Source organism: Motacilla alba, chromosome 6 (genome assembly GCF_015832195.1).
Source record: "Motacilla alba alba isolate MOTALB_02 chromosome 6, Motacilla_alba_V1.0_pri, whole genome shotgun sequence".
Lineage (NCBI taxonomy): Eukaryota > Metazoa > Chordata > Aves > Passeriformes > Motacillidae > Motacilla > Motacilla alba.
In genome coordinates, this window is record NC_052021.1 from 9451854 (window position 1) to 9479099 (window position 27246).

Sequence of the window (27246 nt, forward strand, 5' to 3'; positions counted from 1 at the left end):
GGATACCTGGCCTGAGTACTATGAAGAGAGTGTCAGAATTTGTTTTCTCATTGCAGAAATCCATTGGCTTCTACTCTCCATAGAGTCCACCTTTAGTTTACAAGGAGAAAGAAGTAAGATCAGTTTCTGTTCTCTTTTTGCATTTAATCAGGAGTAATCTTTTGATTTAAATACATATTTTTTACCGTAGCTAGAAAGGTTTTATATCTGAACACCATAAAAACTGTTGCCAGTATATTGTAATTATAAGCCTGGGTTTGTTTTCCCTATACAATCAGGTGTTAAATTCTTGCAGTATAGTTCTGGAAAGTGCAGTGGAAAGATCAGCAATATCGTTTCAAACCTTTCTGTCCTTAACACATAACACCAGGAAATTAGACTGCACAAAGATTTAGTCTCCTTAAATTAGCATCTTGGCAAAGCAAACGTTTTTCCTACGGTTGTGGCTATTTTGGAATGGAATGTCTTCACTGGTTGCAGTGGTCCTGGTTGGATTTAAAACTGGGATTTCGTGTCAGCGTTGCAGGAGGACATAAGGAAAGTTGTGGGTAAGTGTTTGCGCCTGTCCGTGCTCTAAGGAGCAGCTTTTCTCTCGGTGCTGCTTCGTGGAACAGCCACGCGGTGGTGCTGTGTCCTAAGGAAAGGATTTGGGAACGACCTTGGGCAGTTTTGAGATGTGAAGGTTCTACTGCCTGCTGGTAATAAATACCAAAATGTTCTCCTTTATAAAGGGGTGGGTTTGGCCACTGTATAAAATATGTTACTGATGAGTTGGCATCTGTATCTAAGAGGTGAAACAGCGGTATCCAGTGAAATGTGTAAACACTGCACATGGATGTTTTGTGGGCATACCAAAAAGCACACCGAGTAGTTAGCAAACTGAATCACAAGCTTTGAATAAATAGCAGAAGTATCACTGAATTCAGAAAGGATCAGATATAATCTTGTTAATTTCCTTAATTCCTTCTGCAGTTTTATCTTCACCTTTCCCCAGAACACCACTTTGGTGTTTCTCACTGATGTGAATGCAGTAGATCAGTATCAGCTGTGAATCTGAGCTGGGAAAGGACCACTCCTGTGGGCTGACCACCTCCTGAGTCTGCTTCATGAGGAGACCTCCATGGGCTTCAGACTCTGACTTGATGTGGATATTATCTGCAGAATTCAGGCATTGCTGGATCTATAGAAAGTAAAATTGTTTAGATGTGATACAGTCAGTACTTGAATTTGGAGTACGGTAAGGAGATTGTCTTAATTAATAGAAAAGAAAAAAAAAATTAGGAGACTTTAATTTTGAAATGTACTATAAGATACTGACATTCATAAAGCAGCATTAATAACAAAATAATTCCATGAAGGCACTAAGATACAAAGCTTAGTGGTTCAGTCTGGAAATACAGAAACTTGAAGCCGTGGCAATATTTTCTGGCAGATTCCTAGGAAGTACTAAAAGCTGCTGGAAGCTTTTATTTTTGAATATGAGTGTCACATTGACATTACATATATTTGTGTCCTGAAGTGAGCACACATTTCTGTGCCTCTTGCTGCCTGGCCATCCGGCACATTACTCTATAGTCAGTCTGCTGTGAGGGAAACTGAAGCTTTTACAGACAACTCTTCCCAGTGCCTGTGGTCAGCTTCAGGTTGTTTTTCATGTTTGGAAATTCTCCTAAATCCACTGAGCCAACCAATAGCTGAATTTTAAATTATCTTCATTAAATTGATTTCTCTAGTTTGCCTAAAAATACAGGTCATAGTGGTGTGGCTATGTTGATCTAACAAAAAAGCCCAAACAACCATCCCACCAAAAAAATGCAGGAGTGGTTTAGATGGAGGCTTATTTAAAAGCCGGTTTATTGCTTTGAACAAACAACCACAGCCCAGTAGATTAATCATTGTTCTCTTGTTGCTTAAGAAGGAAGTCGATCTTCCTGGCTTATGCAGCCCACAGAATGATTTATCCCATTGTCTTTCATTAATTTTTTGCCACATAAAAATTAGTCTTCCAGTCAAGTGTGTCTCCTTTGTATGTGCAGGTGACTAACTTAAGCACCTATTTGAAGACATCTTTAGAATACAAAAACATCTTTAACATTTTGTTCACTCTGGAGTCAATGTTCTCTGAACTCACCTGGCATATTCTTCAACAAAAGTACTCTGGTAAGCACAAGGAAGGACACAAAACCTGACCGAATGAACTGCAATGGTCTCTGCTACCTCCTGTGTCCATTTCCAAGTGGTTTTCATTCCAGTTGAAGCTTTCTGTCAAAGCTTTAAAAACAAAGTGTTCTGAAATATATAGGTGTATCCTATCCCCCATATGTAACATACACATACTCCCCAGTGGTGCTTGTTTGTGGAACTTGACTGGTAGATGCAGAACTGGTGTGCCCTGAAGAGGAGGTGCTCCTTGAACCACCCTGATCTAGGCAGCACACTTGGCCTGGCTCTGCAGAATGCTGCCACCACAAAAGTCAGGAATTGGAGGAACATTGGTAAAAACGCAGGCAAGTCACCCCAGGATGGGAGCTTTGTACTGAAAGAACCTGATCTTACAATTTGATGGTTTCTTCATTTCACCTCTTCAATTTTATTCTTTCTTCCCTCAGATATTTTGAGCAGAAGTGGGACAGAAAATGACAGTGAGTTTGCAGGCACTTTGTGCTGTCTGCAACGGAGCAGTGTGAACCATGGCTCCATGCTAGAAAAACAGGAACACCTGGCCTGGGCATCTCCTGTGGAAATCTGCATTGGCCAGGAGGAGATAAGGAGCATTTCTTCTTGTTAGTTTTCTTGGATTTTTCAGGATAGAGAAAACAATCTTCTCAGCAAGTCAGCTGAAATTGCTTTGTTGCTTTATTTCAAAAGATAGGTATTGTCTGCTTGTCAGACTGTTGCTTTAAGTGCATTGTGTGTTGGTACCAATGTGTTGGGGGTTTTTAACAATTAATGATAGGTTAGTATTGTTCAGAATACAGGTAGATGAGGAGAAAATTCTTAACAGCAGAATAGATTTGTTAAAAAATGCTACCTTAAAAGGGCAATTTACATAATAATTTGTATTTTCATCAAAAATACTGAAAATTTCAAAGTGCATTTCATTTTGGCAAATTTAATTGTTTTAATATTGCTTTGTAAGGTATTAGGATAGATATAAATACCACAATACTTGAACTTCTTTAGAGTGAAAGTCTTTGGGAAGTTTTATTTGACAGAAGAAAAGTTTAAGACGTGACCAGGCATGGTCACTTTGAAGTTTTGGAAATAAAAAAGCCCTCTACATTTCAGAAGTTCTACTCTTTGGTTTACTCTAATTATAAATTTATATTCAGCAGTGACAAGAGACCACTGAGCTTGCCTTTTGATTTTGGTTTTGCTTGCTTGGTTTTAAAATATTTACTAAATACTGAACTCTGGGCTGAATTCATTATATTCTCCAGGATTAACTTTAGAAATAAACTGCATTTTCACCAATACTTCTAAAATATTGTAAACATTTTCCTAGTGTCTAAATGTAAATGTAGCTCATCTTAACAATGCTTTAAATTTTTGCAGTGTAGCTGAAATACATCACAGGCCAAGAAACAAAGACTGGACCTTTTAGGAGATCCTTGCTTGCAAATACTGGCAATAGAGTGAATTTTACTGAGTTTGATGGATCTCTTCTAGTGTTCCTGTTGGGCACAGGCTGAAACACTGGAGTGAGTTGCAGAAGTTTCCAAGATTGTCTCTGGTCCACAGAGAACTAAAAGGTAAAATTGCCCTGGCTTCTGGGTTTTAAGATACCATCCACATAACATGAGAGTGTGCAGTCCTACCTAAAATCTTTTCCTGACACTGACTGGGGGTATTTGTCATGGGAGGATATTCTTTTGCCAAGGGAAAGGAGAAATTTGTGTTCAAAGTGAAGAAAGTCCCACAAAACATTTATGTGCAGTTCTCACATTGGAAGGATTTGGGAATGTGTGTGTGCTGATACATCTGGAGTCCAAACCATTAGCTTTTCACTTGAAAGAGAATCCCATTGCTGCTTATGAGCAACTAATCAAAAGCCAAACACTTCCAGAAAAGAAGCATGAAGACAAACCTAGGGTAGTGCTATGTTTAAACACATGCAGTAGCATTGAATACATCACAGATGAAGCAAAAATGAATGCATCCATTGCATCTATGGAAGGAGGTTAATAAAACATAAATGTCACTATTCAAGTTTTAGATATTAGGAATCCACCCATAGTTGTCCCAGGTGGGCTTCGCTTCACTACAGAGCCGTGCAGCAATTCAAAGCACACTGTCTCCCCCTTCTCCATTTCTGCTATAGCAAAAGTAGTCATGGTGTTTCCATGTGGGGTTTTTCTCTGACTGCTTGAGAGAGTTCTTTTGTACCCACGGCTGAAGGAGAGTTGTCCCAGTGCTGGTCCTGAGCTGAACTCCACAGAGATAACAAACAGGTAGACACCTTTGTGTGGTGCTTTAAAGTGGCCGTGTTCAGAGAAATAGCTGTTTCCATAATTGAGGTAAGTTTCATTAAACCTCACAGTTTTTTCTTTATCCTTTCTTTCTGAGAATCCCACGTGGAATGCCACCAATGAGTCTGCAAAAGAAAGAGGAACAGGATTTTAGCAGTGAGTGAGCACTCTTCTCTCCCCAGGATCATCAGGATGGGAGATAAGGTGAATCCCTCTCAGGCCTGATTTTTATATGCTTCTTTGCAAAGCTAGACACTGGAAATGGTTATGTGCACTGGAGTAGATCAAATTATTCCCTGGAACTCTTGGAGAAGTATAATGCTGGGACCACCCAGGGGAAAAAATAGCACTCTTTTACTGTCCCAAAAATAAATCAGTTAAGAATATGTTATCTGCTTATTCAGTCTTAACTGCAGTTTTGCAGCACAGCTGCCTAAAGGGGCTGGTTTTTGCTCTGTTATTTGTCCATAGCAAGGGCTGCAATCATAAAAGCCAGTGTTAAAGCTGTAGTGGTTGTGATTACTGGGTGCTTATGGTCACATGCTTATAGGGAAAGGGAACTGGCCAGTCCCAGTGAAGTATAAGCTGAAAACTTGTCTCTGAAGCTTGGTTATAAGAGAGGGAGTATGTGCTCTGTGGTCAGTCCTGCCTGTTCCACTTGTGCAAATTATAGCAGTTCATTTAATGCATCTGTCTTGAGAAGGATTTGGTGCTTTGAATACAATCCTTCCAGAACCAAGTAATAAAGTAACAGGGAAAAAAGCATTCCACATCAGCTTCCAAAGAGAAGACTGCTACTGCATTAACATGAGCATCTACAAACAAAATTTGTCTTCTAAAGACCTGAAGTTTAATTAGTTTAATACCAATTTCCTAGCAGCTATAGCGGGTGTAATTTTATTTGCCTTAACCAACCTACAGCAGAATATCAACTCGGTTCTCACTCAAACTGCTTTTTTTTCTCTTTTTAAAATGGTGGAGGGGGAGGATGTAAGTAATGTCAGAATTTCTCCCTCCAGCATCCCACAAGATACCTGATAGTTCTTATAACTAATACTAACATGCTCTGTGTGTGGAACTTGCATCAGGGCCTAGAAAGAAGCTAGACCTGTACATGAGCAAGTAAAAGAAGAGAACACACCTTTTTCCACAAGTTCTGTCTGCACTGTATTTCTTCCACTTATTGCTTGTGTATTTTCTCTGTGCTTCTCAGACCTTTTCTTGTCTCTTTGTTTGTCTTGACCTTTCTGTTGCCTTCTCCCTTTTTTCTGCAGCATTGACTGAATCTTTGTAACATCCAGACTTATATTTGAGGCATCTAATTCTTCATTACTTCCAAATAGTTTTCTGAAAGTCACCAGATGTTCCTCCAGATTCCGCTTGATGGTTGCTAAATCTGCAGAGAGAATTTCTACAGAAACGTTGAGTGGCTCAATTGCATTTGCTATTGTATGATTGCAGCAGAGACTCATGTCACCTCTGGATTCATGCCTCTGGATTGCCAGGCTCAGATGTTTGATATCATTCTTCAGAGTCATGATATCATTATAGGCTGAGCTCTCCGAGGAGTCATCTTTGGCAGCCTCATAGTTGGGTTCCATGTGTTCTATGACGCTGCGTTGACTGCTGACTTCGTATAGAGTAGAGGAGGTTTGTGTTTCCTCCTCAGAGTGCTTAGGAGGCATGTGAGCGTCGTGATGATTCTGGTGACCTCTCTCCAAGGGATGAAATCTCCTCATAAGAGATTCTAAAGTCACATTTTGTTCTTGCAGTTTATCTGAGAAGTGTCTGAGAGATTCTTGCAGCTGAAATACTGATGGTATTAGGCTACTAAAATCATCTTCAAAAAAGACATCCAGAAATTCGTGTCTCAGTAAAGCCTCCAGTGCTTCTTCGTGCCGCATTGCGTCTTTCAAAAGAGAGCTAAAAGAGCTGTTGAGATACTTGATGTGTTGATGAATTTCTTCATCTTTCTTCTTCAGCAAGCCCATGTCTTCTGAAAAAGCTGTAACCTGTGACTGAAGCTGTCTGTTCTCTTCTTGACGGAGGTTAAGAGACAGATGGATGGACGGAATAGCTGAGGAGAGCTCTTCAATTTCACTCCTGAAGAAATCTCTGAAAACTGACTCTAAGTGTTTCATATCCTGTGGCTGGGTATCTTCAAGGGAATAAGTGCTATTCCTTGGATCTTCCTCCAGCACATCAGTGTCAGTAGATACTCTCTGGCAATTGCATTCCTCCATGTACCGCAGCAGATCTGAATAGTTTTCCTGAAGGTTTGAGAGAGTGTAGTTGAGCTGTGATATCTGCCTTTCCATTGCTGCGTTGTTTTCTTCCATAATAACTGATTTCTCAGCTAAACTTATTGTAAGATCTTCTGGTCTATACTTTGAGATGTTTTTCTTTAACTCCTTAAACCACCTCTCTAAAACTGCAATATTCTGAAAGGCCACATCTGACTCCATGTAAAGTTCTTTAAGCTGCTTGGCATGCCCTGACAGTATTTCATTCATATGTTTGATGGTTAATTGGCTGTTTTCATCTTTGGGACCATGATGTAAAGAGACTTCTGTTAAATTTTTTTTCAAAGCTTCCAGTTTACTTTCAAGAAGGTTTTGCTCTTGTTTCAGGTTTGCTATGCTGTTGTTCAAAGCTAAGAAATGGGACTGCTGTATCTTATGAAGCTTCTTGAGTCTCGTGTCAGTATCTGCCTTGAGCATGCTGAGATTATAGTGAATATTAGCCTGCTCCATGTGCACTTTGTTCTCTATATCTCTTTTCGCCTGATCAACTTTCACTATGTTTTCTTGGACTTTTGATTCAAATTTAGTTCCCAGCTCCTGGAATTCCTTCTTGGGCACAGTGCTTTCTTGGAATCTTTCTATGCTTTTCTTGTTGGCTTCCACATCATGGGACAGATTTCTTACTATGTTGGAGAGGTTCTGTAAACTTTTGTTGAAACTTGTCCACATTGGGTTAAAATGTTTCCTTAGGAAATTCTCCACATGAGGAAACAAAACTTGCTGCAGAAGCCTTTCCTGAGGATCTGTTAATACAGTTGAAAAAAAAATTAAATTTAAATTCTGCTTTTGGAACACAATCTATACAGGTTAACTCAAGTGTTCATTTTTTCTATGGTAGTTGCTGTCTTACTCCCCAAAATCTGACCTCATGATAAAGTTCAACAATTCCAAAAAAAAAAACTATTGTTAAATCAAGGTTACTGTGAAGCACATGGTATCTAAGAGTGTGCAGAAAAATAATTTGGATATGTATTGACTTCCCCATTTATGTCTTAAAAATGGTGCTTTTTGAAACCTATGGACAGGTGGTTTTTCCAGTGGCCATAACTGTCCATTTCCTCAACAGTTCTTAGTTAGTGGGCTCTTCCTTTTTTGATGTGCCACAATGTTATTTCTCATGCTTTCAACTCCTCAAGGTTATACAGCATCTTAACAGCTGAATATTCCAGGTCAGGAGTAAATAACTTGAAAAATCTGTGAGGTATCTGGACTGTATGAGAATTATACTAAGGCTCAGTTTCTAACTTTAAAGTTCAAACTCAAGTGCCTTGAAGTTCACTGAGTACTGTATAGTCTGTATCATTGGAAAATGTTTCTACAAGCCAGTGGCTCACTATGGTAGGTTAAATTCAGCCATTCTTTTTTTTTCTACTCCTGTATATGGCAGAAACACTGTTCCAGAGATGGGTCAAATGTTTCCTTTTTTCATGAAACACCAGTGTGCTATTCCACACATCAGCGAATAGAGCGTGAGTATGGAAAAAGAACAGATCTAAACTCTGCATCCCCACAGAAGAGAAGCAGAATAGTAAGGTTAACAAATTTTAAATATAAGCAACCTCTTTATTCTGTGATTAAGGCATAGTCTGAACAATGTCTTTCCTCTCCCATTTCTAGTTACTCTTTGGTTCATTCATTTGCATTGGGATTGCACCCATTTTTTCTCTCTGTAGAAGCAACCAGCAGATCAAGGAATATCAGGGTGTTTTTGCTTTCACATTTTCTTTCTGATTTGTGTGGTTTCACAGGGCCTGTCACGGGCTGATAATTCTGCATCAGACCTCTCACCTGAATTGCTCTCGTTCACTTCTAACACCATGCTTGTACCGTTGTTTTCAAATAGTCTCTGTAAGTCACCTAAGGTGCTGGCTGCTTGATGAATATCACTTTGAAGATCATCCAGTAAAGCCTCATGATTTTGAATGACTTCGAACATTTCTCTTGAATCCACTGATGTTGACACTAGTCACAAGATTAGAAAAACAAAGTCATGCAACAGGGTGCAGCGACCAGGTGACAGGTATTCATGCAAGACCTCTGAGAACACCTGTCTGGTTTTCATTCTGAAAATTTTGCACTGACATTTAGGGGATCTGTTGATTTCTGGCACCTTAAATTGCAGTTTATCTGCAAGGATTTTTTCCAACAGTGATGGAAACCTAATATATTCAAATGTTTGCAGAGAACTTCAGCTACAATAGCCATGATGGCAGTAAAATGCTCTTAATTAGAAATCTCCCCATGCCATACAAATGTTTTGGAATACTAACTCTTTTCAAGCCATTGACTGAAAGGATGGCAAGGTTTAACAGCCTAGTATAAAAGGAGGGGATGAAAGAGCAATTGAGACATTCCACTGAGAAATCAGGAGCACAGTGTGTGTCAGAGTTTACTCATGGAGGGGCCCTTTAAGTGATGTTTTTCTAAATAAATACTTGTGAATTTCAGCTGTAGATTTCAAAGTGTGCAATACTTCCCTGAAGCTAATTGCTGAAAGGCACTTCATAGCACTGCAAGCCACACCACTTCCAGGCAGTAAGGGAGGGTCCTTCGTGCTACTTACCCTGGTAGGGTGGAGTGCCTGAGATGCAAATCTATGTACCTTGTAACTGTAATCTCAGAGTTACTGGGAGCTGTTCTAAAATAGCGTTTTCAGTGGGTTGTTTTTCTGGTAGATTTGTGAGCATGGTGTGCTGTCCTGTGAGCCCACGTTGCAGAGCAAGGGGTTAACATCCATGCTACTGAAAGGGGTAAGGCTCTGCACCAGCTGGCATCCACTGTTCACCACACAGCTTTGAAACTTTGGGATGCTTTGTTGTGAACATTCACAGAGTGTTACAGCAAAAGCCCTCATTTATGTCAATAAATGTACTGTTTCAAAGCTTTCCCAGAGAATGCTTTCACTGGAGAGTTTGTCCATAGCTTATCACTTGAAAATTACAGCTTCAAATCTTTTTTTCTCTTTCTTTCTCCTGATCAGTGACTGAGAGGTAAAAAGATGACAAACAAAATAACTTCAAGCACATACTGTGGTTTGAGAACTCTTCTTCTTGTCCTTCAGTTTCAGTTCCTGGCACCAGAATAAAATTAGGATCTGCAATTGAGATATGATACAGCTGTGAAGGTGTTTTAAATGCAGAAACTACTGCAGTTTAGCAAGACCACACAGGAATTTCATGTGTTGTGTAAATGGTGTGGAGGCAGGCTTCCTGAGGAAAGAACACCTTCTCTGGAGAACTTACTTTCTTTGCACTGGCAAACATTGCAGTGCTGTGCAGTATAGTGAAGGGATTTTTAACTCATGCCAAGCTTTGCTCACAAGAAATTAGCCTATTGCAAATAAATGGGGCTTTTTTCTTTTCTGGAGGTCCCATCTAAAGATCTGCAAATTCCTCTTTCTTGTTCCACAGTTACCTGAACTGGCAGCAGCAGTGAATGATGCTGTACAAATGAGAAGGAATTGATGGAGGAGCTGGTTTTTGGTCAATGAATGTAACAATAGAGAGACTAAAATAGTTGCACTGCATTTGATAATATCTTTCCAATATTACGAGTGAAGTTCACAAAGAGATCAAACCACAAATGAAAGCTATCTGTGAAGAAAAGCTGAACCTCCAGAGATTTTTATCTGTGGAGTCTGTAGGTGAGTTAGATGTAGATTGTGGAAAAATTTTCAGACATATGTTTGCCTTTATTGTTATGGTTGACTTAATTGCTAGAGGGAATTACCTTTTATCCATTTAAATTCCCTTATTTCCATTTAAATTCTTAAATCTATTTATTCTTAAATCTGTTTAAATTCTGCTTTTTGAGTATTATTTGCTAAATCTTGCCAATGCCACTTTTAAAACCACCATTCAGTTTTTAAACCACGCTATCTCCCCTCTCTCTTTATTGGCAGCTGCACAGATCATAGAATCACAGAATGATTTGGGTTGGAAGGGACCTTAAAAACCATCTAGTTCCTACCCCCTCACCATGGCAAGGAACCTCCCACTAGACGAGGCTGCTCAGTGACCCATCCAACCTGGCTTTGAACACTTCCAAAGGTGGGACACCCACAGCTTCTCTGGGAGACCTGTTCCAATTCCTCACCACCCTCACAGCAAAGTATTTCTTCCTAATATGTAAACTAAACCTGCCGTGTTTCAGTTTGAAGCCATTTCCCCTGGTCTTACCACTACATGCCCTTGTGAAAAGTCCCTCTCCATCTCTCTTGTAGCCCCATTGGGTGCTGGAGGGTGCTCTGAGATCTCATTGGAGCCTTTTCTCCCCCAGGCTGAGCAGCCCCAGCTCTCTCAGCCTGCGTCCATAGCAGAGGTGCTCCTGGACTCACTCCAACAGGTCCATGTCCTTAACGTGGGGACCCCAGAGCTGGATGCAGGACTCCAGGTGGAGTCTCAGGAGGACAGAGTAGAGGGGCAAAATCCCCTCCCTCAATCTGCTGCCCCCACTGCTTTATTCACCAGTGCAATGGGTGACAGTAGTTCACTCTAAAGGCTGTGCCTGGAGCTTTCCTGGAGGTTACAGTCTGGGCACTGCTCCTGCCTGTGCTGTAGAGCTGCTCCCTGTCGAGGAGCCAGTGCCTTTGCAGCCAGGGTAAGCAGAGAGGAGGAGCAATGCCAACTGCAGAGTGAAGGCTGCCCTCTCCTCTGAACTTGGACACCTTGTGATTTCCAACTCTGATGATTTCATCCTGTGTACTGGCCATAGGGGCATTTCACACACTAGTGTTACTTTCTGGTGTCACCAGTTTGTACCTGGAATTAGGCATTCCTAGATGGACTTGTCTAAGATGCACGTCTGACAGGCTTTCCAGCAAATTAATACCTTTCTCCATGCATAAAGATTACAAAGGTGCTATTAACAGAATAGTAAGTAGCTAATGCTATTTAACTATTAATTGCAGCTAATTATGACTGCTCTTGTCTCAAAGTAGCAGTGATTTGGGACATAGCAGGCTGAAAAAAACAAGGCATCAATTCTAAAAAAAGGAGAAAAATTAGGCAGATTCATTTCTTGCCATTGTGCCTGGCATTTAGTCATTCATTCCTGTACTTGTTCTCCAGCTTTGCTTACCACGCTGTTCACAGTCCTTGCCAATAAATCCAGGGCAGCATTTCCACTGCAAAGACTTCAAAGTCTTCTGTTTCACTTGGTAGACTGGCTTCAGAGCTGTCCTGTACCTGGGGAGGAAGGGTCAAGGCATTAGGTTTATTGTAATAGAGTCCTTTGCAATCAAGTTTGGACTGATCCTGAATGCTGTAGTATTCTGATGAGGTGTAGAGAGGGTTTTATTATTAAACACATTGTTCCAAAACGGTTACCAAGGAAGATAGAAATTTGTTTTAAACTCCCCTAGAAATAATGATTCAGTACTGTTGAAAACGTCTTTTAGATACTTCAGAGAAAATATTGTTTTCTTCACTGGTTTTATTTAGGACACTTACATGATCTTCTGGCAGTCTGGGGCTCCATTTGGGCAGGGCTGTTGGGAGTTGACAATGTACTTCTCCTTCATGCAGGCTTCTATGTATGTGACCAGGCGGGACTGCGTGAAGGAACACCAGTTCCTAGTGGAGGGAAAACGTGGGAAAACAGTTTGAAGTAGGTCTCTAAGTCCCTGGCTGTAACAGTGCCAAGAAAAAGTGAAATGCAGAAAGGCCTTTATTTTTACTTTGTATTTTTTCCCAGCTGTATGATGAGGAAAGTGGAAAATGATTCCTACCTTCTCCCTCCACTCCCAATTCATTTTTCATTTGAGATGTTTATCTGTGTTTGTTACAAAAGGGCTGATTGTCTAAACTTTGATGCATTAGTTCCATTTCCAGTCCTTTCATTTTGCAGGAGAAATTTCCAGCCCATGATAACCTGTGGGTTAATGTCACTTTAAATGTCAAATTGCCTTTCTAGGCATGTTGCCATTTCAGATGCCATATGACTGACTCATCAGGTTGAGGCAGACTGCTTCTGAAAACTTAATCCAACATTAATTCCATTAATAATATCTTCCTAAGTATTACTTCTTCAAGATAATGTAGTAAATTTTGTGAAGTAGGCTAGCTTCAAAATAATTTCTCCCATCACTTGCAGGAAAATAATTTTGGGAGTAAAAGGGTTTAGTTTTATGCTTCTAGCAAGGACAAGTGAGTTTTAATAGTCTGATTAATTTTCCAAGTCAGAATTACATAGGCACCTATTAATCCCAGAGTGCAGGTGAGCCTCTTCCTTTAAAGTCAAGACTTGGCAGTCGAGTGTTGGCTGAAGTTTGATGGTTAAATCCAAGACCAGAAGGGGCAGGAAGTGACGAGTAATAACTATAATGGAAACAGCTGAACTTTAGGCAGTGTATTTTTAAATGGGAATACAGGAACCAAATCTCCAGCTATCAGCATATATGGAAAAGGTTTGCCTCTCTCAGGGAGTTGGTGTAACAATGGGGAACCGAGTCCTGCACAAAAGCAGAAGCTGGCACTGCAGCAGCCAGGAGACCGGGACAAAGCTGCAAGGAAGCTGAAAACATCAGGATGGAAGGGCAGACAGCCTGGGCTCGCTGGGAACAGTTCACCAGGCTTGTGGGTTTTGCTCCCCTGTTTCTTAAGGAAAATGTGATTAAGATTTCAGCAAGCACTCATGCAAGCAAAACTCTTCATCTGTTAGAAGCAAGGGCAGGAATCTGGCAAAGAAATCTGCAGTGCTGGGAAAGCAGGACAGGAAAGGAGGCTGCTGTCTTTGTTGTGATTTCCAGCCAAAACAACTTGCTTGAGTTGTAGCTTTGAGGCCTTTACAAGTGACTGGGGGAAATTTTGGACCCATGATCAATGGGTGTCTTGGTTCTTACAGGGCTGAATTAAAAGACAAATCCTCAAATTTTTATTGAAGTATTACTCTTCCAGAGCCAAACACTGCTTGTGTCAGAGTATAAAACCACTCAGTAAAATCCAGCAGACCAGTACACGTGCTCTGGTGACATCTGCCTCCAAGGTGTGCCTAAGTTTACTGGGTTTACCATTGCCAGGCTTTAACAGCTGTGGCACTCTCCTGGTATTTGGTGTTGGTTAAATAACTCTAGAACAGGGTCCTGGTTTGTGCTTGGTTTTGGGCTGTCCTCTCTCATGCACTTGGCAAGGCATACCTGGGAGAGGCTTTCCCCCCTCAAATCCTCTCTCCTTTTTCCTGGGGAAATAAAGTGCCCAGGCACTGTTGCTGGAGCTCACTGGTGTCGTTGCTAGGTGCAGGATCCCTGCCCCTGCCAGCAGGATGCCTGCCAGCTCCAGGCAGTAGTCTGCATTCAGTGTGGAAACCTCCTTTTAAAACAGGATTCTTTGGCTTCAGGGTTTTGTTCTTTCCTAATGAAAACAATCCACACCCAGTGAATCATCATCTGGGCTGTTGTTTTTTTTCCCACCATATGCAAGTCCTTCCCAAGAATTCCTTGGAGTCATGTCAGCCACATAGAGCAAAGCCAAATGTGCACATGCATCAACCTGTGCGAGCAAGAATGAGGCACTGTGGGACTGTGAGTGCTTTTGCTGTATTGCACAGGTGGATGTGGACAAACAGAACAAAAAGCACAAGGATTCCTTTTCAAAACATGTTAAAGTGTTGGAGGTACTTGGTGAGCTTCCCAACACCTGTAGAAAGGTGTTATGTTGTATCAGAAATTGAATCAGTGGTTGATCCCAACTTGATGCCTGCTTTGAACTAGTAATCAGCAGAATAAATAAGATGAGGGGGGAAAAAGGGGGGAATATGATGGACTCTCAGTCAAAACATCCTTTAATGCCTGTCACAGTTCTTTATGTCCAGTTTTCTTTACTGTATATTCACTGGTTTTCTCTCACTTGATCTAGAAGGTTGGTTTGTGGAGCTGAAGGGCTATGTAATTCCATGTTGTGGTTTTAATCACAAAAACTTTCAGAGGTTTTGAGTTCCATAAAGCTTATCAAAGTTTATTCTTTCCTCAAGTAAGTAGATAAGGCCTGTAATGAGCTGCCAAATAGATTCATGTGCCCAAAGATGAAACTTCTATTGCAGTATTTTTTGCACAACTTGTCAAATGCTTCCTTTAGGGAAACTTTGCTATCTGTAACTAAAAATACTCCTTAACGGGATTAACCTTGAAGGAAAATACGTCATTCTTTAATGTTAAGTGCAACAATGTAAAAGACTGCGAAGGGCTTGATCTAAAGTTCAGTGAGGCATGCAGGACTTCTCTGGCACCAAAGGCTCTGAATCAAGCTGTGAAATTTCAAAGAGCTGCTCCTTCACAAATAGCACTTTCTTTCTTGAGCTGGTTTCTGGAACACAGCAGCTTTGTGCTCTGCTGCTGCATTTATTCTCCTGTTTGTAACTATGTCGCTTCATTCACTGAATATGTAACCAACTCAACACCCTCTGCTTTTATTCTCTTTAATACAGTTTCCTTTGGTGCAAGCTTCTGCTGCCCGGAAGAGAGAGGGGCAGAAAGAAGCTGCTCATGTGAGGAGACCAGAAAAGCCTTCCCTGTAATGTGGTGAACAGTAGCATTTATCACAATGCTGAAAGTTGAAGCACCTCTTGAGGGAACCCTAGCAAATTCAGGGCTGCTAATGTTTTATTTGTTTAATGGCTTTTCCTGGTTCACATTGCAAAGAAATTAATCCCTGCTTTTTTTAAACCAGGAAAAAGTGTTTTAATCGTTTTCTTTGCTAGCCTGTGGTGTTGTTTGTTGGTTTGGTGGGGGGTTTTTGTTTGGTTTTTTTTGGTTTTTTCCCCTAGACTTCATTCTAATTATGAATTAATCTTATTAAATAGTGTCTTCACATGCACCTATTCAATTCTGCCTAAATCTGAGGCAACTGTATTCTTATATCTGAGGTTAAATATATCTGATGACAAAGCATTCTGTATTTAAATAAGATTCAGCAAATGTAGGTTAGCTCAGGCTCTTTTTATTTGAACCTTTCGGGTGTTTAGAAACTGATACGAAAATTATTTTTTTCTTATGTTGGATCTATTGAAACATTGCAAAATGGAGGCAGTTCTTTCTCTGATTCTAGGATTTGACTGGGCCACCTTATATCATAGGAAACAAAATAAAACCCACAGGACCAGGAGAAAAGGTTAGATGGCTGTTCTGCAGTAATTGACCCTGCTCAGATGAATATGGGGTAGTGTCTTTCCTTCACACAGACAATGGCAGCCTGTCTGTGAGTGTGAGTAATGCTCCCCAGCTCAGTGAGGGACTGACACACTTTAGTTCTCTTTGCTACATATTCTCTTGATTGGCACTGCAGTGCGTAATTTTAGATGTTTCCTAGGTCAGTGGAATTTTTGCCTGAACAAAAGCTTCAGGAATTCAGGATGTTGGGATGTTTTTCATAAGTTTTGTTATTCCTTTGGCTGTACTGGTCCAACTGAGTTGTCCTTCACCATCAGTTTCCTCAGGTTTCTATTCTCAAGGATGCCAGTGTCCATAATTACTTTGAAGACTCCTGCCTAGCCACGCCTGTGTCTACTACTCATGGTGTGCAAAACTTTTCAGGACCATAACATTTTCCTATGCAGCACAAAAGGCACCAGATAAGCAGTAATTCCTGCTTAGTGTGCTATGGGAAGGTAGTAGAAGACTGTTCTTTTAGTTTAAACAAGTGGTTTTCCACTGAGTTGTACAGAATGACTTCTGATTTATACTAGATGAAGAATAATAGAAGAATAAGGCTTTAGCTGTGGTTGGCTTTTCCCTCCGTGTAAATTTCTCACTGACAAGAAAAAGCAGCCTCAATAAAACAGAAATAAAGCATCACATTTAAATTAATCCAAACTAAGACTGTGCATGTCAGTATTGAGACAGATGTATCTTTTTATATTTTATGGAATATAGAAAGTGTTCAGCTGTTGGGGAAGGCACTGGCTCTCCAAAGGAGCATGGTGTGCCACTGGGTTTTTAATTAGCAGACAAGTGATGCCTTGTGATCTGTCAGTGAATTCTCCAGCTCTTCCTAGGCAGCCAGCAACTCTGTATTAGAATCAGACAGCAGAAACTCTCATATTTCTCCTTTCCCTCAGGAAAACTCCCAAAAGGAGTAGAACTCCCTTTCAGGCAGGGTCTGGGATCTCCCTGTGTCTCATCCCATGCAACACTCTGGTTTTCAATGGGCTGAGAGCAGACTGATTTGCCGCTCACCTTAACAAACTGGACTGAAAAGAATGGCAATGGTAATTTCAAACATGTGGTTTCCATGCAGTGCTGGAAATCTTCCAGAGTCCTGAGTAGCCCAGGCAGAATGCAGTGTGTATTCCAACAGGTAAACTGTTATCAGCTGGGGTAGTCCTGTCCTGCAGGACGTCCAAAACCATAGCACAGTGAAGACTTTCAGAGCAAATGCAGTCCTGAACTGAGAGCAGGAGTTCAAGGAACAGAGGCTTGACTGGAAGCTGATTTTGAGCCAAATCCAACTGTTGTACAACAATACCAGAGAAGTCAATGCAAGAGGATTTTCCTCTTCAAGAGCATCCACAGCCATTACCTCATTTCTGTTATTCCCCCTCAATGGAAGATTTACAGCCCGTTGAAAGGACAGCTTACACTTGGATTTTATCCTTTGATTCCTGCAGACTTAAGTTCACCCCTAGTACAGCCGGATCACTCCTTTGTCAGACCTCACCTGGAAGCAGGAATTGCAGCCTGTGGTCCCCTTTGGCACACCTGTGCTGATGCCAGGGAGCCAAAACCACTTGGGAAGCCAAGCTTCCGCTGGCACGTGCTCAGGGCGTGGGCAGCATGCATCAAGGTTTGCCCTGACCATGTTTGGGGCACAAGGGGGGATTTGTTCAGGGCTGCCCACTGGTCACTGCACAAGCAGGAAGGTGTTGGGTCCAGGTGGTGATAGTGCTGACAGTGGTTCTGTGGCTGTGCTGAAACAGGAGCTCCCTTGCTATCTGCTGAAGAAATTAATTGCTGCAGCTTGCAGTAATGAGCTGTGAAACAAATCCATCCCTCGGGCACAGAGGGTTCAATAATTCCTGCACTGTGTGGAATGGAGCTGTGTCATTTGCATCAAGCAGGCTAATGGGGAGCTATTCCACCTGCAGCTGAGCCATTCAACAACGGCCAAATATTGGCCAATATTTCCTGAAGTCCTGAAAGGAGCCAAGTGCCTAACTTTGATAGGAAACCAATGCCTCTGTTCATGCACTTGGCACTGCCAAAGCTATTGTTGAGCACTCAAAGGCTGTTCCACTGCTTTGCAGGATGTCGGGGGCTAAAGATCACTTTTAGCTGCACTTTATCCAAACTGTATTATTTTAAGTGTATGTTCTGTGCCCCTTTGGTGGGAAATTTCAGTATCCCATAAGCTTCCTACAAAAGCCCCTGCCTTGTTTTGAAGAAATAGATGAGTCAGTGTGGAACTGGTCTTAATTAAATTAATGGATTCTTCCTGTAAAAGCAGACAAAAAATAATAAGCTATTAAGATTGAACACTGACTTTCCTTAGAATAAGTGATTTGGGTTTTCCCTGCTCGTGTACATTTGGGAGGATAGTTACATGTTTTGACACACTGGGTAGTCATGAGAACAGGCCTGATTCTTTGTGGCTCCTTGATGTGGAATGAGAGGAAGAGGTGAGTGTTTCAGAGAGATAACACACCTGGCTGACATCAGGAAACCTTCCTCTAATCAAGGGTGACTTCACAGAATTGTGTGACCAAAACTCAAAATATATTAGTGAAATTAAGGATTTATTTAAGCTGAAGATTTCTGCCTTTCATGTATAATAGGTCAGGTGGTAGAGTTTGGAGACTTTTTAATTTTGTTTTTCCATTTTTTGTGGATATGTTGTAAAAAAATCCCAGGAGATGACACTGTGTTTTTGCAGATTAAAAAGAAAGAAAGAAAAATGAACCTGCCCAGCTGCAAGGCAAAACCAGAACAGGGACCACTTGGAAATTATGACACTTCTGGAAACAGAAGTTCTGTGAGACTTGGGATAGATGGGGAAGGCAGCTGTAGTTGCTGTGCTCCTTCCCATTCCAGCCCCATGGTCCATTTCTCCCTTACAGGGTGAGCCATCCACCTGGGAACTGGCTCTGCCAGTGTTGTTACTGAGGGGGAATGTTAAAAATAACCTCTGCTTTTTCCTAAGATTATTTTTAGCCTGGAATGCTTAAGTGATCTGGTTTACAGTGTTACTTGACAGACAGGTCAGGCTAACTGAGGGTACAGGCAGCTTTGGGCTTTGCTGTTGGAGCTGCATGTGCCTTTTACATGCTTCATTTGTCTTGGTTTCTTTAATGAAATACAGCACTAAGTGCATGAAATCTGAGTTGTGAGCCTGACTGTTCCTGATGTACAGGTCTCCTAATTTCCCTTTTTAATTCTGCTGAAAGTTTTGGGTACATGTGGATCCATTTACCTCAGCAGTAGAATAAAATAGCTGAGGTCAAACCACACAGCTGCTGGGGAGAAAAGCAATATAAAAGTTGATTTCTTTTGGAAAGTTGGCTTCTTTTGATAGTTTTGATTTTGTACACGTACAGACACTTGTCCACTTAAACATGCAGAGCTTCTCCTTTTTATTCTGATACAAGCAACAGCTGAGATACTGAACTGTTACCTAGTTCTTCCTCTAAAGGCCAGTGACTTCTTACTGATTTATATTTTAAAACGTGAAAAATCTTATTTTTCTTAGAGGAATTAGCAAAATAACATATCCAGCATATTTGACTGGGATCTAATGAGTCATTTCATCTCACATATTGAAACAGACCCCAGAGGATTCTGATTAATACCTTGCAGTACTTAGTCATGATGGTCTCAATAATTTGAATAATTGCAATATGAAAAATTATGCTCTACATGTTTCTAAAATAGAAGAATATTTTGTAACTACCACTATTCCTAATACAAAGAGAAAATAAGAAGTGGTTGAACAAAACACATATTGCTTTTATTTTTTTTAAATAATGAGAGTCAAAACATTGTCACAAAGACTAAGTTACCATAGACTTTCTTTCCTATTTCAAAAGCAAACTACATGTAAGGCATCATTTTGGTAGAAAACTATTCTCCACCATGCTGGACTGTTTTTGGCATGTCTGTCACACCTTTTTCTGGCATGTCTTTCTTTCCCTTTATCTCTCAATTCCTATTTAACTCCTGATGCTTTTCTTCTTGTTCTCCTCCTGAGAGATATAAACCCCATTTCTTGATGACTTTTTTCCAGGGAATGTGTCACACTTGTAGGGAGGAAATACCAGATTGATGACAACATCTTGTCCGTGCCTAGCTGGGTACTGCAGCCACAGCAGCTGACAGGCACACGAGGACTTCATGCTCTGAAAGTGTGTTGTTTCAACCATTTTAGGATTTGGAGTGTAATTACAAGAAGCATTGTGTTGTCCCTTCTTTTTCAGTCTCTTTCCCTTTACTTTTAGATATAATTCCTCTCAAAGTCTCCAATTTCTTTCCTAAGACCTAGCAGCTGCCTGGCCTTGTGTGTGCTTAAGTGTGACAGCACTACAAAACAGCAAATACCTTAAAGCTGCTGCCAGGCTGGATTTGGATTGTCTGTAGTCATCCACATATCTTTATAATTGGGAAGAATGTTATGATTTGACTCATTATCCAACTATCTCCATAAAAGAAGGAAGTATTTCTCTCCTTGGGAGGAAATTAGGATGAGTCATAGCTGGTATTGAGCTGAATTAGACAAGCTGGTGCTGAACAGAGCTACAGAGCCAAGGAAGAAATCCTGATTAGGACAGTATATTACAGCATCTTGCTGGCCTGTAATGCTGACCTTTTTACAGCACTGAATTTTCATAGTACTAGGAGTTTTCAGAATCTTTTCAGCATTTCAAGCAGCAGTCAGATGATTACCGCCTTGCAGAGTAACTTGGAAGCCCAGAGTGCCCCTTGGACCTTGTTTCCTTCCTTTGACCATGGGTGAACTGCATTAACCAGGAGTTGGTTAATTAACAGAGCACGTCATTATCTACCACTACCCATCAGGAAGCCTTGCAGGCTTTAGGAAGTGCCTTGGAGCTTTTAGGGGGAGGTATAGATTTTTGGGAAGGTGTAGTATGAAAGACAGCAAGGCTTTCATACGCTCACCATGTTACATGCAGAAGAGAGGCCTTAATTTTACATGTAGGTGAGATTAGAAACAAGATTTCATACTTCAGTTTGCATGAAAAGGAAGCATGACATGAGCAAGGATTTATAGTCTCTTTCCATCTCACTTTTTTCCTTTCCTCAAGAGCATTTAAAGGGAAAAATACCAGGGCATCCTAAAGCACTGGGCTGTGAACAGCACTAAGTGTGCTGCTGTTTCAGCTCTCCTGAACAGTGCTCTGCTGTATCCATCCATCAAGGCTATAAAAGATTCATTCACTGTCCTGCTTGGTTTTCATCTATTTTAAACATTTAGAGACCTACTTACATGCCCTGTAAAACTTACACAAATCATAGGGTTTTGGAATATTTCTAGTGAAGTACATGCCTTTTATTCTCAGAATGGCTACTCTTCAGCTACAGATTACCATGAGAATCATTTTCTTGGCATGAAAACCTTGGAAGGGGGTTGGGGGTGTGAAATTTGTAGTAATTTTCATGCTTATTCATTATTCCTTCCTTCATTATATTTACTCCTCACTATTTTTATTTTCCTAACATCCTGCCATTACCTTTCTCTCTCCATTTCCAAGGCCCAAGTCTGCAGGCAGGCATCTTCTGCTAATGGGCAAAGTTTGCCATGCTCAGCAGAAATAATCAGCATTGGTTCATGATAAGAAACAGTCAGTAAAATAACTTCCTCTAGTTCTGCTTTGCTAGAGGTAGTGTTTTGGTTTCTGGCAGAACTGGGAAGCTTCACCTCTGCTGGGTGTGTGCACACCCCTAACCCCATTCTGCTGTTCAGATTAAGCAGAGAGCTGGTCCCATCTGTGGTTTCATCCTCCACAGGCAAGTCAGCTTTCTGTTTGTGTAGTCAAAGCATTTAAACCGCTCTTGTTTAGGTACAGATTGGCCCCTAAAATCAAATGTATTTTAATGAGAAGCTTCTAATCAAAACAGTCCTGTATCAACAGATTATAAAAATATCAGAGAGGATTGTACTCTTGTTATGAGTAAGACAGACATGCTGGGGTACTTACCCATTTCGGGGCTGTGGGCTCGCAGCTTCCAAATCCCCTCGCTCTTCCTGATGTGAGGAGATCACACTTGAAGGGTAATCTTGAGTGTCCTCCCTGAACCCTTCTGCCTCCCAGTAACCTTCCTGGCGTGGCAGAGGAGTTCTCTGGGGGTGTGCAGAGCTCTCGTGAACTCGTGGCTTTAAGCTGTGCACGGAGCCATCACGATCTCCATGATGGTCTGCGTGTTCCACCAGCTTTGCCAGTCCTACTGTGCTACAGACCAGCAAAAGCTTCACGAGCATCCTGGGCTTCTTCCCCCCACTTACACCTGTCTCGTGTTCTTTTCTCTGAAGCTCAGCCTGAATTACTTCAGAAATGCCCCGGCAATATTCTTTAACTGGAAAGTTGGAAGAAGGAAGGAAAAAATAAAAAAAAAATTTGTAACAAAGAGCGGAAAGAGCTTTCGGCCCTCCCAGCTACTGTGGAAACGTCCGTGGCTATTGAACAATGCGAGCCTGGTTCCTGTGTGGGGCTCAGACGTCTCTGACAGGGGGGAAAATGAGGTGGTAGGAATATAGCTTATTCAAGGAACTTCTGAGCTTGCCTGCCTTCTAAACTTATCTGTGAACAGGAACTCGGCTTTTATCAACTGCCTTCTCGCTCAGGCACAGGAAAAGGATGTTAGCTTAAAGGAAAGGAAGAGAAAAGAAAGGAAAGAAAATACTGAGTGCTCTAACAGACTCTCATTACACTGCCAGAAAATGTCACAGACCTGCCTGGTCCAGTGCTGCATATGGAAGTTTTACGTACAGTTTAAAGGCTGAAATACCTTGGCTTTAGCAGCAGGGTATAATATGTAGTATTATGTGGTATATATATATATTTATTTATTCTTATATATATATAAAAGAACAAATTGTGGGTATTGAGGGACTCAGAGCAAATGTACAGTAAAAAAGAGCCTACAATTTATTCTGTTACCTTTGCAAAATAGCTTTGGGAATCATAGTCTGTTTCCATCAAAATGGAAGATTTTCATGAAGTTGTCCTTCAGAGAGGCCAGGCTAATAGAGCATTTTTAAGAATTTCTGTTTGGGTTGTCATCTCTGGGTGTCAGGCCTAATTTTTTTTAATTTTTTTTTAATTAGCATTAGAAGATCTGCTGTCAGGAGCTACCTCTGTCACCACATTCTAATAATATTTTTTTTAAAAAAGCTGTGGAGGTTGCATGTAGTTTTCTTCCTGGTTTTGCTTTGCTGGTGGTGCTGCTTTTAGTTTTGTTGCTTTCATTAACTGTGTTTCTTCTTTCACTGTCTTGACGTGCTCTGGCATCTTAAAGAATAAAGTGAAGTAGAATGATGCTCCACTGACAAAAGAAGTGGGAATGCAGAACTGCTAGATCATCTTGCAGTGTGAATGATGAGATGATCAGCCAAAGTTCAGTATGTCTTGCAGAGCATTAAATGTAAAGCTTTTATGGATTTGTTCCAACACCAGCTAAAAATAGAGGAAAAATCTCTCCAGGATTTTGGAAGGCCTTGTTATTAAAGGCTGTGAATTTGCATCTCCTTATGACTGGCTGGATTTGCACCCCTCTCCTGATGCCTCTATTTTATGCCTAATAGAAGAACATAGAGAAACACAGAAGTGCCCTTCCTGACCTGTGGTAGTCACTGCTGCCTAAAAGCAGTGACAACAACGTATGGGGCCAGGCAGGGAGAGATTTTGCTAATTCTAAGGGAAAACCTGTTCTTGCTGTAGCAGTCACTTCTCCAGGGAGATGAAATCACAAGGTCTGGACTGAAGACTGAAAAAAATTAGCAACTTCCCTCTGTTCCTTCCTGCTGCTTTTATTTCTGAATTGTGTGCATCCTGCCGTAACACATGTCAATGTGTGAATATTTCATGTGCCATGTTTCACATAGAAATGTGCTTTTCTCACAAGTAACTGGATGTGACCTAAGCATTATATTTGTTTACATATTAAGACCATTATCAGGAAGGAACTGAAGCAAACATGAGACAAAACAAGCAACAGGGGTATAGCCTGACCTGCAGTGAGATCCTGGCTTGCAGAGAAGTGACTTGGTGCTGCAGGTATTGAAATCATTCTTCATGGGTATGATCTCTCCCAAGTGATGGGGCAGTGTTTCTCTGCCATCCTTCTGGCTCAGAAGATCTGCTGCCCCTCCAGGTGCAAGAACCTGTTCTCTGTACCTTTGTAATGGTGCTGCCCTGTGGGTGCAGCAGGCACAGATTTGCAGGTTAATAATTTAGCATGATGGTTTTTGGCAGTGGTTACAAAAGATGCTAAATATGGAGCAAGGCAAGGGATGAAGTCCCTTTCCTTGTGGCAGGCATAGCATAGGATGCTGCCATGAACACAGGAAAGGTATTCATTTTTCAAAGAAACTTCCTTACTGAACAGTAGTTGAGATTTTAGTGTAACTGCTCTTATAATTTGTGGTACCTGAATAACATTGGTTAAAAACATCAGATTTGCTGGCAGAATGAGCTCTAAGTTTTCTTTTATATCTGTAGAGGAGCAGGTATGAAGAGTGTACCTACTAAGGAATGAGATACACCACAACTTTGCCTCTTTTTATGTGTGTGTGTTTTGTTTGTTTTTTTTTCTTTTGTGGTTTTTGTTCATTTGTTGTTTTTTTTTTGTGAGCTGTTGCCTCGGTATGGAACGAGGGAAAACAGACATATTTGCTGTAACTACCTGCTCCTTGCTTTCTGAGGTCAGTGTCTTCTAGGAGGTAGATGTCTAGATGAGAAAGACATCTCTGCACCAACTAACATCAGTAGATATTTAGTCACCCTTCAGTTTGCCTAGTCTAGTGTTGGTGTATCTTACAGAGCTGGGTACCACTGCTCTAGTGAAAAAATGGGTGACTGAAATCAATTTAAAAGATGGTTTGGAACATTATTTGCAAAGTGGTATTGTGAAGTGTTATAATGAAGTGTTACTCCAAAAATATCCTCAAAACCCATTCAGTAAGGGATGTTATACTAATAGTGGTGTGGGGATCTTTGGAGGTGCCCTGGTTGTTCTCACAAGTTTTTAGTGGTTCTAAGATCAGCTAACCAAAAGGTACTGTTCCTCCACTCCTCGTCCCCAATCACTAGTGACTTTTTTTCCCCCTGTGCTCTTATTCATGGAAATACTATTTCTCCAAGTATTTCCAGGAAGTACTTCCTCAAAGTGTTCCAACTTCTTCAGACTTCAAGCTGGTCTTTAAAGAGTTGATATTGCCGCTTACACTGGATCGATCACTTATGCCCTGGGATCTTGCCCATAAGTGTCAGGAGTGCTCTTGCCTTGTCTGGTAATTCTAACCATGTCCATTAAACACAGCTCTTAACCCCCTCTGATACTGCCCTCCCCAAGAATTCAGTGTCCTGTTTGCAATTCCATAACCAAGTCATCAGATGCCAGCACCATCTCCTGGGTAATCTGCTTAAGGTACAAAATCTCATCTTGGCCCCTTTCCTTTTGTTTAGGGTCAGAGCCCTGCAGCTACAGATGGATGGGAGGTGGGCAACCTTGGAGTAAACAGTGCCAAACAATGTGTTTGATCAATGGCCTGTCAGATAAATGACTTGGCTGTACTTGGGAAGCAAACACTCTGGCTGTTCCAGTCAGCATGTCTCTGGAGAAACAGCCCTTAGAAATTCAGTTTTCACTTAATAGATTCTGATAAATTTGTTTGTTTCTTTTCTGTCTTTCTGGATTCACTGCTTACTCTGTAAAGCTCTTAATAATAGACCTAAATTATAAATCTGTGTATTAAAAAAAAAAAAATCCTTGAAAAAGTGTTTTAAAAGCCAAGAAAAGATGGAAAGCAAGTGTTGCTTTAGATTCTTATATCCCAGTTCCAAATCTCTGAAGCAGACTGAATAACTGAAAGGATTTTATGTCTGGGAAGACAGTTTTGTTGATAGCTGCACAGCAAGGGGATAACTTCTCATTAGGCACTGGGATTTAGATCTGGAAAATGCTGTCTCATCCCTTGCCCGCTGCCGATGCGCGCTCATGCGTGTGCAGCTGCTCTGGAGGAAGAGAGTGCGGGGAGAAGAGTGTCAGGAGGGGACTGCAGGGCTAGAGAGCAATTCCGTTTGCTGGTCTGTCCATCAGAGGGAGAAGATGAATTCTTGTTGCCTGTATTTTTAATGGTTTGCTCAAAAGCTCTCAGTGGTATTTGACAGCAGAGATCAGTCACGGAAGATCGCTGTACTGGCAGCACTCTGTGCGCTGCATGTGGCTCATCCCTGTGTGTGTTCCTGAAAAATGGCTTGTCCCTGGGTTATTCATTCCCTGGCTGAGGAAATTAGCTCATTACCTATGCAAACATACATGCAGGGATTCAAATCCTAAACTGTTTGCCATAGGATGTCAGACAACTGCTTGTTTTCGTTAGGGCATGGAAATGACAGATCTGTGATAGTTCTCCTTTCTGCATTTTGAAGTTTTCATAAATGGAGAGAGAGGAAGGATTTCTGTTTATATATAGCAAGGTTGGATCCTGTTAGCGTTAATATTATTCTCCATAAAATAACTTCCTCAACAAAGGATATTTACCAGCCACAAAAGCAGTCTGTCTTTCCTTTCCTTACCTGTCTTTCACACAATATCATATACAATTTAAATACTTCAATAGAATATGACCGAATCACACTCCTTTCATCCTGCAAAATGACTTTGTCAGCTGTTAGTCTCCAGCATAAGTTCATTGTCAAAGACAAGGTTAAGTCTTTGTGGGCAGAGTAGCTTGCAGCTGGGAAAATTCAAGAAGGAAGAGACCCAAATTAAGTAAAATCCTGTTTAATCTGTTGCAGGAACAAAGAAAAAGACAGTAGAGGACAGGGAATGTTGATTTCTGCTTTGCATTCTTTTCTTTGCCTTGGATCAGTGCTTTGGGAATATGTAGACTTGAGTTAGAATTCCTTGCCCATATTGCAGAATTGCTGGCAGATGTTGCACAGACCTGCTTCCCGGGGTCAGCCACCAACACCCAGGGACAGGTGGAGGCACATGAGAGGTGGGGAACTGCTCCTTTCAGGGGAAGTTTCAAGAAAATCTGCTGTTATCCAGCAAGAGGCTCAATAGCCAAGTCTGAGCAGCCAGAATTCAGACTTTAAATGAACAGCAAGTGGATGGTTTGTCATTGCACAAGTCAAGATAAGGCTTTCTTTTGGTATTATGCAGATCAGCCAAATGTTTTTGAGTTACAGATTTGTTTAGAGTGATGTAGCTTAACTAGCTTCTCCTAGTGTTGCAAGGCAGAAAACAGAGAAAAAGAGGTTGCTGCCGGGTGAGATAGGAACTTGGGGTCTCTGAATTGCCTGCTGGA

The 27246-nt window shown here is 41.1% G+C and overlaps 1 protein-coding gene across 3 annotated transcripts; it reads right to left on the reverse strand.

The window, feature by feature from the left end:
• Positions 1-123: 123 nt before the first annotated feature.
• On the reverse strand, positions 124-22582 carry MMRN2 (multimerin 2). Of its 3 annotated transcripts, XM_038141083.1 has the most exons (7): positions 21911-22581; positions 12223-12345; positions 11852-11958; positions 9801-9866; positions 8561-8734; positions 5611-7515; positions 124-4594 (listed from the first exon to the last, which is right to left on the reverse strand). In XM_038141083.1, the coding sequence occupies exons 1-7, from the start codon at positions 22189-22191 to the stop codon at positions 4206-4208; spliced, it is 3045 nt and encodes a 1014-aa protein (XP_037997011.1). In that variant the 5' UTR covers positions 22192-22581; the 3' UTR covers positions 124-4205. The 3 variants fall into 3 exon arrangements, with proteins under 3 accessions (XP_037997011.1, XP_037997012.1, XP_037997013.1); XM_038141084.1 differs by lacking the exon at positions 8561-8734 and having other exon boundaries at positions 21911-22582; XM_038141085.1 differs by lacking the exons at positions 8561-8734; positions 9801-9866 and having other exon boundaries at positions 21911-22582.
• Between the last annotated feature and the right edge of the window lie 4664 nt (positions 22583-27246).

Bases quoted from the DNA above. Each gene is read 5' to 3' on its own strand.
- MMRN2 (XM_038141083.1), bottom strand. From the start codon at position 22,191: ATGCTCGTGAAGCTTTTGCTGGTCTGTAGCACAGTAGGACTGGCAAAG. The intron at 9,867-11,851 runs GTAAGCAAAGCT...TCTCAATTGCAG, and splicing joins CAAGGACTGTGAACAGCGTG to ATCCTAATTTTATTCTGGTG. The intron at 4,595-5,610 runs GTGTGTTCTCTT...TTTCTTTTGCAG, and splicing joins GACAGAACTTGTGGAAAAAG to ACTCATTGGTGGCATTCCAC.